Consider the following 18958-nt stretch of genomic DNA (forward strand, 5'->3'; position numbering starts at 1 on the left):
AGCTGGCTCCCTGCGCTTTCAATTACAAAACAAGAACACGAGTGAATCCTGACGCGCTTTCCTGAGCCAGTCAAGCCCTCCCCAGCGACATATTGAGAGTCCGCCTTGAGCTGGACACCACAGAGAGTCTGGAAATGAGCAAACGGTGGACTCTGACCTCAGGCCGCACGTGGGAGATAAGATATTCCGAGCCTATTAGACGCTGGGAGCGGTGTTCCGCTGGAATGAAGCCTGAAGCGGCCTGTTAAACCCAAACCCCACCACCATCCAGCCCCACCCTGTCGTCCTTGCTGTTGCTCGGTCACTGAGTCATGCCCAGCTCTTTGCGGCCCATGGACTGCAGCACGCCAGGCTCCCCGCTGTCCCTGTCCCACACCTACCCTGAACTGTGCCAGGCCAACGGCTGTATGTTCGTTTGTTTGTGCTCTCAGGAGCAGGCCTGATTGTGAACCTCAGTTCATGGTCCGCTTCCGTCATCAATCCAGGGAAGACCCCTCTGAATTTACTCTCTGCTTCCCTCCCATCCCTTTCTCCTGCCATAGGCAGCCCCTCTCCTCTATTCAGTGTATACCCTTGAAAAACATGAAGAGTTATCTTATGTAGTGTACTTCGATTTACATTAACGGTACATGCTCTAACATTTTAAATCCAGCTGTCCATTTTAAGGGCTTCCCAGGTGGCTTAGTGGTAGAGAATCTGTCTGCTAATGTGGGAGATACAGGAGATGCATCTGGGTTGGGAAGATCCCCTGCAATAGGAAATGGCAACCCATCCCGGTCTTCTTGCCTGGGAAATCCCATGGACAGAGGAGCCTGGCAGGCTGTGTAGTCCATGGAGTGCCAAAGAGTCACGCACACGCGCATCCGTGTTAGAAGAACTCCCCAAGTTCTGCACGTCTAGCTCGTCCGTTGCTTCTGCCTGCCGTAGAGGCCTGTGTCCTGAGCATCCCGCGCGTTCACCCGTTCTTCTAGAGATGCACAGCGAAGTTGCTGCCAACTCTCTGCTATCCCAAAGAAAGCTACAGTGAATGTCTTTGTTCCTGCCCCCTGACAGACCTGGACAAAGAGCCAAGAGGCTCCCCTGGGTGCGTAGCCAAGAGTGCACTCCTGGCTTCTAGGTGTGTCGTTGTTTGTCTAGTCGTGTCTGACTCTTTGTGACCCCATGGACTGCAGCTTGCCAGGCCCTGTCCCTCACCATCTCCCGGAGCTGGCCCAAGTTCAGGTTCATTGCATCGGTGATGCCATCCAGCCATCTCATCCTCTGGTGGCCTCTTCTCCTTTTGCCCTCAATCTTTCCCAGCATCAGGGACTTTTCCAATGAGTTGGCCGTTCGCATCAGATGACCAAAATACTGAAGCTTCAGCATCAGCATCAGTCCTTCCAGTGAATATTCAGCATTGATCTCCCTTAAGATTGACTGGTTTGATCTCCTTGCTGTCCAAGGGACTCTTAGGAGTCTTCTCTAGCACCATAGTTCGAAGGCATCAATTTTTTGGTGTTCTGCCTTCTCTACAGTCTAGCTCTCACAACCATATGTGACCACCGGGAAGACCATAGCCTTCACTATACGGACCTTTGTCGGCAGAGTAATGTCTCTGCTTTTCAACACACTGTCTAGGTTTGTCATCGCTTTCCTGCCAAGAAGCAATAATCTTAATTTCATGGCTACCGTCACCGTCTGCAGTGATTTTGGAGCCCAAGAAGAGGAAATCTGTCACTACTTCCACCTTTTCCCTTTCTATTTGCCATGTAGTAATGGGGCTTAAAGCTCAACATTCAGAAAACTAAGATCATGGCATCTGGTCCCATCACTTCATGGGAAGTAGATGGGGAAACAGTGGAAACAGTGTCAGACTTTATTTTTTTGGGCTCCAAAAATCACTGCAGATGGTGATTGCAGCCATGAAATTAAAAGACACTCCTTGGAAGGAAAATTATGACCAACGTAGAGAGCATATTCAAAAGCAGAGACATTACTTTGCCAACAAAGGTCCATCTAGTCAAGGCTATGGTTTTTCCAGTGGTCATGTATGGATGTGAAAGTGGGACTGTGAAGAAAGCTGAGCGCCAAAGAATTGATGCGTTTGAACTGTGGTGTTGGAGAAGACTCTTGAGAGTCCCTTGGACTGCAAGGAGATCCAACCAGTCCATACTAAAGGAGATCAGTCCTGGGTGTTCTTTGGAAGGACTGATGCTAAAGCTGAATCTCCAATACTTTGGCCACCTCATGCGAAGAGTTGACTCATTGGAAAAGACTGTGATGCTGGGAGGGATTGAGAGTAGAAGGAGAAGGGGATGACAGAGGATTAGATGGCTGGATGGCATCACCGACTCGATGGACATGAATTTGGGTGAACTCTGGGAGTTGGTGATGGATAGGGAGGCCTGGCGTGCTGTGATTCATGGGGTCGCAAAGAGTCGGACACAACTGAGCGACTGAACTGAACTGAACTGAACGGGGCTGGATGCGATGATCTTAGTTTTTTTTTTTATATTTAGTCTTCTAGGTATGCACAATCTTAAATCTGGTGATGGATAGGGAGGCCTGGCGTGCTGCGATTCATGGGGTCGCAAAGAGTCGGACACAACTGAGCGACTGAACTGAACTGAACTGAACGGGGCTGGATGCGATGATCTTAGTTTTTTTTTTTATATTTAGTCTTCTAGGTATGCACAATCTTAAATCCATGAAGCTCTCTGCCCATTGCCCTAAGGAACAGCTGTACCAGTGTTCGATCCCACCCACAGTGAATGAGGGTGCTCTTTTCTTACACCAACATTTAGAACTGTCCAGCATTCTGGTTTTTAGTTCATATTATAAAGTCGTATCTCTCTTATCTCTTTGCTTTTTTTATTTTATTCATCACCAACTCGATGGATATGAGTTTGAGCAAGCTCCAGGAGTTGGTGATGGACAGGGAAGCCTGGCATGCTGCAGTCCATAGGGTTGCAAAGAGTCTGAGTGACTGAGCAACTGAACTGATAAAATTTGTAAAAGTTCCATTTACTCTTATTACTATCTCTTGGCTTTAATTTGAACCTTTCTGATTACTCATGATGTCTGCTTCTCCTTATATACTTATTAGCCATTCAGGTATTTTCTCCTTAAGGAACTGCCTATTCATAGCCTTAATTAATTTTCTTTTTCTTGCTGATGTGCAAGAATCTCTTGTCTGTTATTAACTTCTTTTGGTTGTAGACATTGCAGGTATCTTCTGTCACCTCCAGTTCCCTTTGTCTACTGACATCTTTCTTTGAACAGAGAATCCCTAATTTGCCAAAGGCATTTTAAAAATTTTTATTTGTGTTATTGATTCATGCTTTTGGAATCCTAAGAAATCCTTTCTCACCTATGTCATGAAGTTATTTTCCCACATTTCATGAATTCCTTTATTAGCTCTATCTTCCACTCTTAGGTGGTACAGCCTACCTGAAATCCACCTTTGTATTTTGTATGAGGTAGGGATCCATTTTGTTTTCCTCTGTTCAGTATGACGATTGTCCCAATAGCATGTACTAAAAAGCATCCTTTCTCCACTGAGCTGTGATTCTATCTCTACCAGACTTGAAGTTTACACGTGTGTGTAGGCCCATGTATATTTCTGGCCTCTCCATTCTGTTCCACGGTCTGTTTACCAGTCCCTTCCTACCTCAGGACCACAGAGGTGGTCTTATTACTTTGACGCTGCAGTGTGTCTTACTATCTAGTCGGACCAGTGTGCCCTTTTAGCTTTTCGTTTTCAAAATTGACTTAGCTATTGTGGATCTTCATTCTTCCTCACATCTTTGAAATATCTGAGCACCTCAAAAAAAAATTTTTACTGCCTGTTCATTAGAATTGTATTAGATCTTGTTAATATGAGGACTGGATTTTTAAAACATTGAATCATATTATCTGTGAACATGATTTATCTTTTTATATACCCAAATAACTTTAACTGTCCTTTAATAGAGTTTTTTAAGTTTCTCCATAGAGGTGTTCATTCCTAAATATTACCTGCTTAAATTATAATTTTGAATGAATCTTATTTTCCTTTTTTTTTCTTTTTTTATGAAAAATTGATCATTGCTATATTAGGAGAATGCTTTTTTTTGTTTTCCTTGTATCTGGAAATTTTGCCAAATTCTCCTATTACTTCTAAAAGTTTTTCTCTGCATCCTACTGGATTTTTAATAAAAATATCATCTCTAAATACTCATAGTTTTGTCTCTTTTAATGCTTCCAGCTCATTTCTTTTTCTTGGCATATGGCATTGTTCAGGACTTACAGTACAACAGCAGTTCAACAGCTGAACTGTTCAACACCGTTGAATAGCTCTGTTGAACAGCAGTAGTGATAGTAGTGATATTCTCAACTTGCTTAGGATTTAAAGGGAATGCAACTTTAAGTATGTTTCATGAGGGTTTTTTAGTAGCTAGCCTTTATCATGATAAGGAAGTTTCTATTCCTAGTTTTTTTGAGAATTTTAATCATAATTAGTGTTATCAAATACTTTTTTTAAAACTTAAGATAATATATGATTTTCTGTCTTTACGCTATCAATGTTATAAATTAATATATTTCTGATATTGAATAATCCTTACATTTTTAGAATAAACCTTACTTGATTATGCTTTTTAAAAAATTAAACTATAGTTGATACGTTTAGTTCACTTTTATGACTTTTCCATATCATTTTCATTTTCAAATTCATCAGTGTGTAAATAGTCCTATTCTTTTTTACCCTTTTATACCCTTTTTTTTTTTTTTACCATTTTTACCCTTTCTTGAATAGTAAGAATTTCTTAAAAAGTGAATATGTCTATGAAACTGTTAGTCACTCAGTCGTGTCCTACTCTTTGCAACCCCATGGACTGTAGCCCGCCAGGCTCCTCTGTCCATAGGGATTCTCCAGGCAAGAATACTGGAGTGGGTTGCCCTTTCCTTCTCCAGCAGATGTTCCCAACCCAGTGATTAAACCCAGGTCTTGCGCACTGCAGGCAGACTCTGCCATCAGAACCACCAGGGAAGCCCTGATATGGCTATAACTATTTCTTTTCTCATTCAGATTTTATTTGTGTCTCCTCTGTTTTTGCCAGTCGTGCCTGTCCTCAGGGCCTTTGCTTGTGCTGTGTCCTTTGCCTGGCATGTTCGCCTCCTAGGCCCTTGGTGGCCCAGGTGGCACCCGTGTGCAGATTAGGAAAGGGCCTCTCTTTCTCAGGCAGGCCCAGTTCCCACCCACCCCCTCAGCCCTGTGTGCAGTGCACAGCCTGCAGGCCCACACGTGGCAGCCCTTCCTGCTTCCCAGCTTGGTCATTCTCCGCTCATTTCTCATGGTGCCCAAGGCTGCCCATTCTTCAGTTTTCAGCTTCCTTGGGGAAACCTTTCTTGTCTCCCCTGACTGAAAGTAATCTCTCAACTGCGCCCCCCAATCCCTCCTTCTCTCCCTCCCCCTCCCCCTTTGAACTCTCACCGTGTGTCATTTGTGCATCTTGTAAGGCGTTTATCTCGTTTCCTCTTATGTCATATTATTCTGTGTGGATGTCTTATAATTCCAACTGGATTAACCCCTTGAGGTTAGAGACTACGGTTTATTTGTCTTTAGGTCCTCCCTCTGCCAGTGGGGCTCAGCAAATGTTACTTATATGAATGCTTGAGTATTAAATGCAGAGCACTTGTGGACACAGTAGGGAAGGAGAGGGTGGGACGAATTGAGAGAGTATTCACATATATACACTACCATGTGTAAAATAGACAGCTAACAGGAACTGCTGTCTAGCACAGGAAGCCCAGGTCAGTGCTCTGATGACCTAGAGGGATGGGATGGGAGGCTGGTGGGAGGAAGGCTCGAGAGATACATGTAGCCGAGTCACGTTGTTGTACAGCGAAAACTAACACAACACTGCAAAGCAATTGTGTGTGTGTGTGTGTATGTGTGTGTGTGTGTGTGTGTGTGTGTGTGTGTGTGTGAGTTGCTCGGTCATGTCTGACTCTGCAACTCCATGGACTGTAGACTGCCAGGCTCCTCTGTCCATAGAATTCTCCAGGCAAGAATAGTAGAGTGGGTTGCCATGCCCTGCTCCTGAGGTTCTCCTTGACCCAGGGATTGAACCCTGGTCTCCTACGTTAGCAGGCAGATTCTTTACTGTCTGAGCCATCAAGGAAACCCAAAGCAATTATACTGTTAAAAAACAGTTAACGTAGGTGCTAAGAAGAGCCTTCTCTAGCATTGCATAAATGGTGTCGGGGGTGGTCTTTAGAAGGAAAGATGATGGCAGAGTACACGTGAAGGTCATGGGGACGGAGGATACACTTACTGAGTTTCACATGTGCCAGGCACTTTGCTAAATGCTTTCACAGTTTACTTCTCTAAGCCTTCTCAACAGCCCTTTGAGACAAGTGCTACTATTAGCTCCATTTTGCTGCCAAGGAAGCTGGGCACCGATGAGTCAGCAGTGGCATTGGTGTAGCAGGCCTGGTCTGCCCGACTTCAGAGTTCGGGCATTCAGTTACAACCATGAGCAGCCTCCTTCGATCACACGGTGGTTACCATTTATTGAGGCACTGCGTTTGATGCTTACAGATGTCATTTCTAATCTTGATGCCAAATGTACCAGGTACCGAGTATCTACACTTGGCAGATGAAGAAACAGAGGCTCATCAAGGTTAAAGGACTTACCTAAGGTTACAGAAATGGGAAGTGGTTATAATCAGATTTCTCTGACCCCAAAGCATGCCCTTCGTCTGCATCACGTACACAGCACTTGGGGCCAGCAAGAAAACCCTGCCTCTGGGGTGGAAGAAGGGTTTTTTGTTTGTTTGTTTGACCACATGGCATTCAAGATCTTAGTTCCCTGACCAGGGATCAAACCAGTGCCCCCTACAGTGGAAGCACAGAGTCTTATCCACTGGGCTGCCAGGGAAGTCCTGGAACAAAGTTTGTTTGTGTAGGAAGGTGAGGCGGCTGAGGTAAGAAAGGCAAAGCTGCCTCCGGCTGCAGAAGGCCTTCCTTCTCAAGATGACTAATCAAGACTGACTTCTGGAAGTCATGGCTCAGAAGGTAAAGAATCGGCCTGCAGTGCAGGAGACCTGGATTTGATCCCTGTGTCGGGAAGATCCCTGGCAAAGGAAATGGCACCCCACTCCAGTATTCTTGCCTGGAGAATCCCACGGACAGAGGAGCCTGGTGGGCTCCAGTCCATGGGGTCATAAGAGTCAGACGAGATTTAGTGACTACGCAGCCAGCAGAGGCAGGGCCCTTGTTTTGTGGATGGAGCAGGATGGCTGGATCCCTGGAGGCTAAGGGAGCCTGAGCCAACTGGAGCTCTGCCTGAATCTGTGCTCAGGGAAGCGCAGGGCTTTGCACAGCTGCAGGGACATCAAAGCACTCAGGTCTGCAGAGAAAGTCGTATCTGAGCAGATCTGCAGCTTGCGGAGATGGTCCGTCCTACGCATCCGTGACTGCAGCCTTTTGAGCCTGCTTGTTTCCCAAGGACGTCAGGACCAGCTCTCCTCAGCCTCCTAGATCTCCCCCGATATGGCTTCTGAAGGGCTGCTGGGAAACCCCCAGGGTAGGCAGTGGGGATTTGTCAAGGACGCGTGGCCAGCACCCTCCACACCATCTTCATTTCCCGGAGCAGAGCGCCCCCCTCCTGCTCAGTTGTGTTCAGAGGTTGTGGGGGGAGCTTGGTGCAGATGGCATTTCTGACTCTTGGGCACCACTTAGCCCAGCCCCACTGGTCCTCTGCAGGCCACAGCGTGACTCTCTAGAGGTGCAGTCGCCCCATGCCTTACCAGCGCCCGTTCCTGCCCAGGTTGTTGCTGTGGTCATGGACCTCTTCACTGATGGCGAGATCTTCCAAGACATTGTGGACGCCGCCTCCAAGCGCCGGGTCCCCGTATATGTCATCCTGGACGAGGCGGGTGTGAGCTCCTTCCTGGAGATGTGTCAGGGCTTGGAGCTCCCTGACTTCCGTGTGCGCGTAAGTTGTGCCCCTGGGGCAGGGCGGGGGTTGGGAAGGAAGTAGGATGGAGACCCCCTCTGCCCCTTCCTCGGCCTGCTCCCCAGTTCAGGGGTCCAGGTGAGCAGCACTGCCAGCCCCGTGCCCTCTGTCTGAAACCTTGCCTCATGAACTGATAACCCTAAACTGCACGCCCAGCTTAACACTTTATCCCAAGGCTGCTGAAGCTGAGTGGGGAGGCTCTGGCCCAGTCCTGGGTGCTCAGCCCGCAAAGTCACTGTCAGGGTTGAAGGTAGGGCTGTGTTTCTCTGCTGAGGAGCTTTGAGAGCAGACCAGGGTTTCCCTGGGCCTGTCCATGCCCAAAGCAAGACTTGCTGACCTCCTCGGGCCTTAGGAAGCAGAGTCAAATGCAGATAGGGGCCAGCAGGCAGGACCCTGCGGACAAGAGGGCTGGTCCTCTGCCCAAGAAGATACTCGGCACAGAGCTTCTAGGCTCCCAGCCTGAGTGACAGCACCCTTCTCTTCCCGACAGAACATCCGTGTCCGCTCTGTGACAGGTGTGGGCTTCTACACGCCCATGGGGAAGATCAAGGGGACCCTGTCATCAAAGTTCCTCATGGTAGATGGGGACAAAGTAGCCACTGGATCCTTCAGGTGAGTTGGGCCCTGGTTGAGGGAGGTGGTCTTTGTTCTTGGTCAGAAATGTTCATGTTCAGAAGGATGCTGGACTGGAGCCTCCACGGTCTTAAGTGTTATAAGTCTAAGACCCACTGTCTATTCTGATGGCAAGGAATAACCCCCCCGCCAACCCCTTCCCTCAAACTCTCTGGCTGATGGACTATTCAAGAAAGACGGTCAACTTCTGTTAACCATTCAGTACTGCCTGCCTTCCACGGTCCACAACAACAGGTTGCATTTTGAGGCTGGAAGAAGACCCCGGCAGATGGAGCAATTAATAAATGGCATCAGCCCTCTTACCTGGTTAAAGTATGGTGCCTTGCGGATGCCGTGTGTTCTAAAAATTCAGAGAAGAACTAATAAGAAATGAAATGCTAGTAACAGTAGTGGCAGCTGCAGATTCTACTTTTAAATGTATGTTTGTGCCAGGAACTGAGAAGCCTTCTGTATACGCTGTTGGACTGTAGCCTCACAACAGCTCTGACCACACGCCTCACGAGCCCCGTTTTACAAGGCAGCCAGGGCAGAAGGCAGGTTTGGATCCAGGCCTGACGTTTCTCGCCTTCGCCCTGCACCCACTGCCTGCGTTACTGCACGTGAGGCCAAGACCTGGACCCGAGGGAGTATTTGGGTCTGTGGAGGGAAAACAGCTGGCACAAAGGCAGCAAGGCGTCCGCTGGATCGCCTGGTGGATCGGGTCGGGCTGGGCGGCAGGGGTGCTGAGGTGGGCTAGCCAGGCGGCGGCTGGCGGGGCGAGGCTGCAGCCCCGGGTATCATGTGTCCTGCTTTTCCATCCCCGTGTTCTAGCTTCACCTGGAGTTCCTCCCACGTGGACAGGAACCTCCTCCTCCTCCTGACGGGGCAGCACGTGGAGCCCTTTGACGTGGAGTTCCGGGAGCTGTACGCCATCTCTGAGGAGGTGAACTTGTACCAGCAGCTGGGCCTGGCAGGAGGCGCTGGCAGGCCCGGCCTCCACTACTCCTCCACCGTGGCGCGCAAGCTGATCAACCCCAAGTACGCCCTGGTGGCGGGCAGCCGGCCCCCGCCTGGGGAGATGATGCGCTGGGCTGCCCGGCAGCAGCAGGAGGCCAGCGGCTGTGCCGAGGGGCAGGAGGAGGGTGGCAAGGGCGAATCGGCCCGGCGCCTGGAGAGCTTCCTGCACGACCTGGCCACCCTGGAGCAGGTGCTGCCCCCCGTGGAGCCGCTGCCCCTGGGAGATCTGAGTCGGAGGGATGCCCGGGGGGTCTCCCACCTGCACACGGACCTGAAGTCCAGACCCCGAGAAGCCCTTGCCCGACACGGCAAGGGAGAAGCTGCCAACGGGGAGGCCACCCTGGCCAAGGAGGGCAGGCGCTTTGGCAGCAGGATCTTCAGCCTACGGTCCAAGAGGCCTGCGGCACCCAACGGCACAGCCAGCGCCCTTTCCCCCAAGGCCTTGGCCGAAGCGGAGTTTATGACAGGGAAGAGGCCCAATGAGGGCTCCAGTGCCAACATCTCAGGTGAGTTGTGTCTCGCCGTCCCCCAACCCCACCACCATCCCCAAGGCTCCCCACGCCTCCAACCCTGCTCTAGTAGCCGCCTCCAGGCAGGAGAGCATAGAGCTCTGGGCCCCACCATTCTCATGTCCCCGTCCCGCTCTGGCCTCTGCCTGCATGTGGCCTGGGCCAGTACTGCACATCAGAGCTCCAGGTTCCCCTTCTCCAAAGGCGGGGGAGAGTGAGCCTGCCCGGCCCAGCTGCTCCGAGGACATGAAGTGCTCAGGACAGTGCTGGGCACAGGAGTCGTCGGGAAGCTCTTGTTACTAGTACCACAGGCCGGGGAAGCATCTCCACCGTAAACTGCCTCGGAACCTAGAGCTCCTCCTCAGCTTCTCGTTCCTCTCCGGATCAGGTGTTGTCCTGGACAGACACACCCCACCAATGCCCTGACCCACTCTTCCTCACTTCTTTTGTAAAAGCTGGACGTGGCTTCTCCCTTTGTTCATTTGAGAAGTGGCGTTCGCCATGCTGCTTACTTCTGGGGGAGATTGTCCCTGCTGGTGGTATCTTTCTGGTGGGGGGGGAGCTCTGGAATGGTCTCCGGAGTGGCCTTTCCTGGCTGGTGGGGACAGCAGGGCCGCTGCCAGCTCCTTTTCTCATGTCAGCATCTCTGGGATTGAAGGGGTTTCCGTGTTGGGATTTTTCCCTCCTTCCAGGCTGTGGGGCTTTGCAGCAGTGAGCCCTGGCTCCCTGGCTGGTCAGGCGGGTGATGGCAAGGCCTTGGGTTCCAGGATTCCTGGGTCCCCTCGAGGCCCTGGCTTTGACCTGACCCTGGCTGGAGTGCAGGTCTTCCCCTCCATTGACACTCCAGCTCTGGTGCAGAGCCTTACGCACTCAGTCTGTGCCTCTTAGAGTTGGGACAGGCCTGGAGAGTCCGAGAATTTGGGCACAACAGCAGTGCCAGGGCTAGAGTTACACCCAGCCAGGAAGCATTTATTGAGCACCTCCATGGGCCGCGGCCTCTCTTACTTGGCTCTCAGAACCACCACAGAGGTGACAGATGGAAGCTCGGAGAGGTGAATGACGTGGCACAGGAAGTGGTAGTGGGGCCAGGACACAAAGCCAGGCCAGGGCCCGTGTCCGGCCAGGGAGGGGGAGCTGGGCCTGTCCCATCCCCCTGGGGCTCCCTGGCTCCCCCGACACCAGATGCTGCTGCTGCTGCTCTGCACTTCTTGTTTGGAAGAAGGGTTGCCATGGTGAACACCTGGCAGGGAAGGGAAGGGGAGGGGCAGGCCCAACCACAAAAGGGACCGTTTGCCACGTCCTGACTGGAGGTGAAATAGAAGCTTTCTCTTCCTTCAGCCCCTCACCCCGAAGTGCTGTCTCCATAGAAACAAAAGGCCATCATCTTCTCATTTCCTGTTTCCTTTAGTGAATCTCAGCATCAGGTGCCCCTGCTTGGATGACTTGGACAGTCACTGATGCTGCTGCCCTCTTGAGTGTTTTCACGGGGTGCCAGTAGCCAGCCAAGCAGCCGGGGACCAGGCCCTGTACCAGCTCTGCCTCCGAGTGCCTGAAACCCAGAGAGAGAACCAGAGACAGAGAAGGGCAAGAGTGCAGCGGCCCATACCAGGGATGTCTAGCAAGATTACAGTAGTCCCGCTTCGCCCCTTAGGGGACACGCAGAGCGGCCTCATCCAGCAGTGTCTGCACGCCTGGCAGGCAGCCAGCCCTGAGGACCTGGAATTCAAGCCCCTCGTGAGGCCTTTCCTCTGGAAGGCAGGGCAGGAAGAACAGACTCCTCTCTCCAAAGCCCCTTTGGGTGGCCTCCAGCCTCACAAATGTTTGACTGGCTTAGTGCCTCCTGTCAGGCAGCAAAAGCTTATTAGCAGGACTTCACGTGCCAGAGGGTCAGGTTACCGACAGACGGGGGTCCCTGATGTTGGAACTAGCAATCCTAGCATGCGTGGAACTGCCATCAGGGAGGAAATCACGTTAGCTGCTCCCTGGGTCCCTCCAAAGAAAGGACCCCGCTCCTCCAGTGAGCACTGACAGCATCACCAGAACAGCTATCGGATGGGTCTCGGCTCCCAGTGCCTGGCTCCCCAAAGCCGGTGCACACCCTCTCACCTCCTAGGGCTGCTTCCTGGCTGAGAAGAGGAGACAGGGGTTGAGCCTGTGGGGTCGGAGAGGGGGCTGGTCCAGAGGCCCCTTTTTGAGCTCTGGTTCTGACTCCGTCCTTTCTGTCTCTGTTGCCCTCTTGTCAAGGGAGAAAGCCCAGGCCGATGACAGAGTGGGGGAAAGAGAGAAAAACAGGAAGGCTGAGAGCTGACAGCCTGTAAAACTGCTTGATAAGAAGTATACAGTTGTCAAACAGCGTGCAGGGTTTTGCACACCCACGTGCGGGCCCCGGGGAGAGCCTTCTGAAATCCCTTCCTTCAGGTCTGGCCGGCCCGCTGCGGGCGGCCCGGTGGTTTGAAGGTCCACAGCTCCCTCTAGTGGTGGAAGCCGAGCGCCCTTTCCTTGGCCCTGCGATTGGCGCCTGTCAGCATCTTCCCTGAGCCGGCCACCTGTGCCCGTCCAGGAGCTCCGGATTCTGGGGCAGAGACCCCACCTCAGGGGACCGCAGTCACTGGAAATCCTGGTGAAAAGTGAGAGGAGTCGGTCCCGCCGGGCTGGGCTCAGAAATCTGCATTTTAAGCAGTGTTGTCTGAGGGTTGTCCCACGCAGAGGCCCTCGGAGCCGCAGATCCAGTGGCAAGGCTCTGCCCTCAGGGGCTGCTGGGTCGGGGGAGGAGGTTCCAGGTGGCGTCCTGAAGCCCCCCACCCTTAGTCCCCCTGGAGAAGTCCCTGGGACACGGCCAGCACTTTTGTGCAGCAGGGTAAGAGGAGGAAGGGAGGCACAGGCTTGGGCTGGGCACCTGGAGTGTGCTGGGTGGACACGACGCTGAACACCCTCACGTGGCCGCCCTGCCTGATGGCGTCGTTTTACAGGCGAGACCCCAGAGGTGCAGAGAGGCGAGGTCCTGTGTCCACGGCCACGAAGGAGAAAAGGGCCGCAAGCCTCCTGCTTCCCAGGGCCTCACACAAAGCGTCATGCGGTCTCTGGAAGGTTAGGGTAGGCATCTTCCCTCCGTCTTTAAAGGCAGTTTGGAAGGGCCAGAGGCCTGGACACGTGGCTGACTCTCCCCCAAGTGCCCAGAGGTGCAGAGGAAGAGGAGAGTGCCTCTGGGTCACCCTCTTCCAAGGGCCCCTGAACCCAGGCTTTTAAATTTATTATTATTTTTGGTTGTTGCACTGCACGGCATGTGGGATCCCAGCTTCCCCGACCAGGGATCGAATCTACAACCCCTGCCCTGGAAGCACAGAGTTTTAACTAACCTGTGGGCCACCAGGGAAGTCCAGAGCCCGGCTTTGGTTCCCAGAGTTCCCTGCAGTGACTGCAGCCACAGGTGCAGTCAGCCCTCTCCAGGGCTCTCCCTGGTCCCCTGATTCACGCGTGGATGGGCCACCCTGGCTGGCAGTGTGGGCTGGCTCCTAGGGCTGTGCTCGCTGGGCTCCCAGATTTCAGATTTGCCTGGGTCATTTTCCAGGTGGCGGTCTGGTCCCCTGTGTGGGATGGAAGACTGGGTAAATGCCAGTCTTCAGAGTGCCAGGGTTCAGAGATCCTTAAGGGGCCAGGCCTCCAGTTCCAGGGTGAGCCTCCTCAACAGCTGTCTTGTCAAGATGGAGTTTCAACACTAAGTGTCAGACCTGAGCTCAGGAGGGCTTCCCCTGTGGCTCAGAGGTAAAGAATCTGCCTGCCAAGTCAGGAGACGCAAGTTCAATCCCTGAGTCAGAAAAATCCCCTGGAGAAGGAAATGGCAACCTACTCCAGTATTCTTGCCTGAAAAGTCCCATGAACAGAGGAGCCTGGTGGGCTACAGTCTGTGGGGTCACAAAGAGTTGGATACAACTTAGTGACTAAACCACAGCAAACCTGAGGTCAGGCCTCAGCTGATGTTCTCAGACTGCGCTCTGATTCCATAAACCTGAGCACCGTTACCAGCCAGGGCCTCGGTCATGTGGCACAGATGAGGGGAGCTGATTGAGGATCCTTCAAGGAGCTAATCCCACTGGGCTCTAGCAAAGAAGCAGGTGTCCTCAGTCCCACTGGCAGATGTCAGAATCTCCTGCCCTGCTGGTTTCTCTTGGGCCCGGCCAGGGCTTCCGTCACCATCTCCATGGGTGAAGGCACATACGTCACCCAGCCACCATCCATTGAGGCCACTGTAGATGCTCTTGCTGTTAGTATTGGCATGAACCCTTACGTAGCTTCGGACCATGAACTCCTTATTGCCAAATTCAGACTGAAATTGAAGAAAGTAGAGATGACTACTAGACCATTCAGGTATGACCTAAATCAAATCCCTTATGACTGTACAGTAGAAGTGAGAAATAGATTTAAGGGACTAGATCTGATAGACAGAATGCCTGATGAACTATGGATGGAGGTTCATGACATTGTACAGGAGAAAGGAATCAAGACCATCCCTAAGCAAAAGAAATGCAAAAAAGCAAAATGGTTGTCTGAGGAGGCCTTACAAATAGTTGGGAAAAGAAGGGAAGTGAAAAGCAAAGCAGAAAAGGAAAGATATACCCATTTGAATGCAGAGTTCCAAAGAACAGCAAGAAGAGATAAGAAAGCCTTCCTCGGTGATCAATGCAAAGAAATAGAGGAAAACAATAGAATGAGGAAGATTAGAGATCTCTTCAAGAAAATTAGAGATACCAAGGGAACATTTCATGCAAAGATGGGCTCGATAAAGGACAGAAATGGTAGGGACCTAACAGAAGCAAAAGAGATTAAGAAGAGGTGGCAAGAATACACAGAAGAACTGTACAAAAAAGATCTTCATGACCCAGATAATCACAATGGTATAATCACTCACCTAGAGCCAGACATCCTGGAATGTGAAGTCAAGTGGGCCTTAGAAAGCATCATTACGAACAAAGCTAGTGGAAATGATGGAATTCCAGTTGAGCTGTTTCAAATCCTGAAAGACGATGCTATGATAGTGCTGCACTCAATATGCCAGCAAATTTGGAAAACTCAGCAGTGGCCACAGGACTGGAAAAGGTCAGTTTTCATTCTAATCCCAAAGAAAGGCAATGCCAAAGAATGCTCAAACTACCGCACAACTGCACTCATCTCACACGCTAGTAGGAGAAGTCAATGGCAACCCACTCCGGTACTCTTGGCTGGAAAATCTCATGGATGGAGGAGCCTGGTAGGCTGCAGTCCATGGGGTCACTAAGAGTCGGCCTGACTGAGCAGCTTCACTTTCACTTTTCACTTTCATGCATTGGAGAAGGAAATGGCAACCCACCCCAGTGTTCTTGCCTGGAGAATCCCAGGGACGGGGGAGCCTGGTGGGCTGCCGTCTATGGGGTTGCACAGAGTCGGACACGACTGAAGCGACTTAGCAGCAGCAGCAGCCCACACTAGTAAAGTAATGCTTAAAATTCTCCAAGCCAGGCTTCAGCAATACGTGAACCGTGAACTCCCTGATGTTCAAGTTGGTTTTAGAAAAGGCAGAGGAACCAGAGATCAAATTGCCAACATCCGCTGGATCATGGAAAGAGCAAGAGAGTTCCAGAAAAACATGTATTTCTGCTTTATTGACTATGCCAAAGCCTTTGACTGTGTGGATCACAATAAACTGGAAAATTCTGAAAGAGATGGGCATACCAGAACATCTGACCTGCCTCTTGAGAAACTTTGTACGCAGGTCAGGAAGCAACAGTTAGAACTGGACATGGAACAACAGACTGGCTCCAAATAGGAAAAGGAGTGTGTCAAGGCTGTATATTGTCACCTTGCTTATTTAACTTCTGTGCAGAGTACATCATGAGAAACGCTGGGCTGGAAGAAGCACAAACTGAATCAAGATTGCTGGAAGAAATATCAATAACCTCAGATATGCAGATGACACCACCCTTATGGCAGAAAGTGAAGAAGAACTAAAGAGCCTCTTGATGAAAGTGAAAGAGGAGAGTGAAAAGGTTGGCTTAAAGCTCAACATTCAGAAAACGAAGATCATGGCATCCGGTCCCATCACTTCATGGCAAATAGATGGGGAAACAGTGGGTGACTTTATTTTTCTGGGCTCCAAAATCACTGCAGATGGTGATTGCAGCCATGAAATTAAAAGACGCTTACTTCTTGGAAGGAAAGTTATGACCAACCTAGATAACATATTCAAAAGCAGAGACATTACTTTGTCAACAAAGGTCCGTCTAATCAAGGGTATGGTTTTTCCAGTGGTCATGTATGGGTGTGAGAGTTGGACTATAAAGAAAGCTGAGCACAGAAGAACTGATGCTTTTGAGTTGTGGTGTTGGAGAAGACTCTTGAGAGTCCCTTGGACTGCAAGGAGATCCAACCAGTCCATCCTAAAGGAAATCAGTCCTGAATAATAATTGAAAGGACTGATGTTGAGGCTGAAATTCCAATACTTTGGCCACCTGATGCAGAGAGCTGACTCATTTGAAAAGACCTGATGCTGGGAAAGATTGAGGGCAGGAGGAGAAGCGTATGACAGAGGATGAGATGGTTGGATGGCATCACCAACTCGATAGACATGGGTTTGGGTGGACTCCGAGAGGTGGTGATGGACAGGGAGGCTGCTGCGGTTCATGGGGTCGCAAAGAGTTGGACACGACTGAGCTCTGAACTGAACTGAACTGAATGTGTGTAGCTTGCCTCTACCCAATTGTTCATTGTTTTCAGCCACTGTATATCTGTGCACTGTCTGCTCTGTGCCAGACACTGTGCTAAGTTCCTGGTGCAGCAGTGGACAAAGTGATGGGACTGTGCGACACGGAGGGCCCTAGAGGCAGCCTCAGCAACCCAGGAGGATGGAGACTGGAGGACCACCCAGCTTTGGGCCCCTTGGAGCCACAGGCTGGTGGACTGTCGTCCGCCTCCCCTCCCACCTCCTTAGTGCTCCACCTGCTCTCAGATGGCCTCCAGGGAGGCTCAGCTGGACCCTCAGAGAGTCCCAAGGCCTGGGTCCCACCCAGCTAGGCAGGGGAAGGGCTCTACTCAGACCTGTTCAGCGTCATTCTTGCTAATGGCCCAGGAGAGGAGGCCAACGCCACCTCCCTGAAATTCACAGCTGAGGTGATACAGGAAGGTGGTGTGAGCCCCAGGAGACGACTCTGGCCCTGGCAGTGTGGAGAGGAACCAGAGGAAAAAGAACAGAGGCAGTCAGCACCCCAGGAGGGCTCCTCGCAGCAACGGAATGCTGGTCTGAGGGCAGGAACCCAGCTGGCCTCCGCCTGGGAGGTAAAGGCAGTGGAAGCGCATGGAAGGGGCCTGGGAAGAGGAGAGCTGTGCCTCGCTCCCCCTTCTTTCCTCCTGATGAAAGGTGTTCCCTGTGCCCCCTAAGCCTGGGGTCTGTGCCACCATGCAGGCCAGGCGCTGGCATAGGCCCTGCCAGCTCTGGGGGCTGCTGGCCCCACTGCCCCCACTATCAGGTTGGGCAGAGGACACCCTGTCCCAGCAGTGCCACCCCAGGGATTCACGAAAGTGACTGTGGTCGCGCTTGTGAGACTGCGATGCTGCGTAGAGTATTCGCTCCTGGTGAACCACCTTGCTGAGGCTTCCAGAGTGGCTCGGCAGTGAAGAACCCACCTGCCAACGCAGGAGACGCAGGTTCAATCCCTAGGTCAGGAAGATCCCCTGGAGTAGGAAATGGCAACCCACTCCAGTATTCTTGCCTGGAGAATTCCATGGACAGAGGAGCCTGGCGGGCTATAGTCCATGGGGTCACAAAGAGTCAGACATGACTGAGCACGCATGCACAAACCACCCTGCTGAGGCCAGGAGACGGCAGATCCCTTGATGTCCCAACCAGAGGTGGTCTGCATAAGGACATCAGGACAGGACCTTTCGTTTTGCTTTCCTAAGGATCCTGTGAGCTGGTTTCAATAGGTTGGGAGGGAGACAGTGACCCCAGCACCCAAATTTGAGGTGTGGGCAGTGCACAGGAGAGGCGCTGGAGGCCAGCCCAGTGAGTGCTTCGCCCACAGCCCCTCACCTGTGTCCCTTGTCTCTGCAGGTAAAGGCAGTCCCAGTCCTGCCAAGAACAGCAATTGCGTGATCTCCTGAGCCGCGAGCCAGCTGTCGGAGGACCTGTGGACGCCCTGTCCTGTCCTGTGGAGACACAGCTCAAACCCTGCGCCAGTTTGCACGTTGGAGCCTACTGGCCTTCCACCCCAGCAGCCTCCATCCTGGCCTTGGGACCCTGCATCCCGGATGTGAGGATCCTCAGCATCTCAAGTCAGCTGCATGCCTCCACAAGGCTGTCGTGGCCAGGCAGGCTCACCCCTTGTTTACATGAAGTGGAAGCTTCACTACCATCTGCTCTTCCTTATGCCCAGCCCGCTGCCTCCCCTGGGCCAGCCTTGCCCTGCAGGCCCCAGGTGGGGTGAGCCTACATCTTTATACCTGAATGTGATGGGCTCTCCGGGGCAGCTCCAGTTCCCCAGCCTCTCCTTCCCTAGGCTCCCTGGTGCTGCTGGTTCCCCAAGAGGTCTGGTGGAATAGAAGGGATGAGGACAGGGCTCTGAGCCAGAAACCCAGTCTCACTCAAGCTTCTGAACTCAAGGTGGGAGACTCAGCGAGGATGGCTGGGGGCTGGGGGCTGAGGCCTTCCTGGCCTGTCCTTGCAGGCTCCTACTCTAGACTCTGCGTGGATTGAGGGCAGAATTTGACCCTGCCATTTTGAGAGCCCTTGTGCTGGGGTCTCCTTTCCCTCCCCAGCACCATCCTGAATGGTCCAGTTCTCCTTGGCTGCTGCAAGCCAATGTGGTGGTT

The 18958-nt window shown here is 51.8% G+C and overlaps 1 protein-coding gene across 1 annotated transcript in view; it reads left to right on the forward strand.

The window, feature by feature from the left end:
• Positions 1-18250, forward strand: part of FAM83F (family with sequence similarity 83 member F) — a 35181-nt gene extending 16931 nt beyond the window's left edge. The window contains exons 2-5 of the mRNA XM_068972166.1: positions 7794-7961; positions 8473-8594; positions 9426-10117; positions 18201-18250. Of these exons, the coding sequence (XP_068828267.1) occupies positions 7794-7961; positions 8473-8594; positions 9426-10117; positions 18201-18250 (1032 nt within the window). The remainder of the gene's footprint in view (positions 1-7793; positions 7962-8472; positions 8595-9425; positions 10118-18200) is intronic.
• The last annotated feature ends 708 nt before the right edge of the window (positions 18251-18958 follow it).

The sequence above is a fragment of the Capricornis sumatraensis genome, chromosome 4, assembly GCF_032405125.1.
Source record: "Capricornis sumatraensis isolate serow.1 chromosome 4, serow.2, whole genome shotgun sequence".
NCBI classification, from domain to species: domain Eukaryota; kingdom Metazoa; phylum Chordata; class Mammalia; order Artiodactyla; family Bovidae; genus Capricornis; species Capricornis sumatraensis.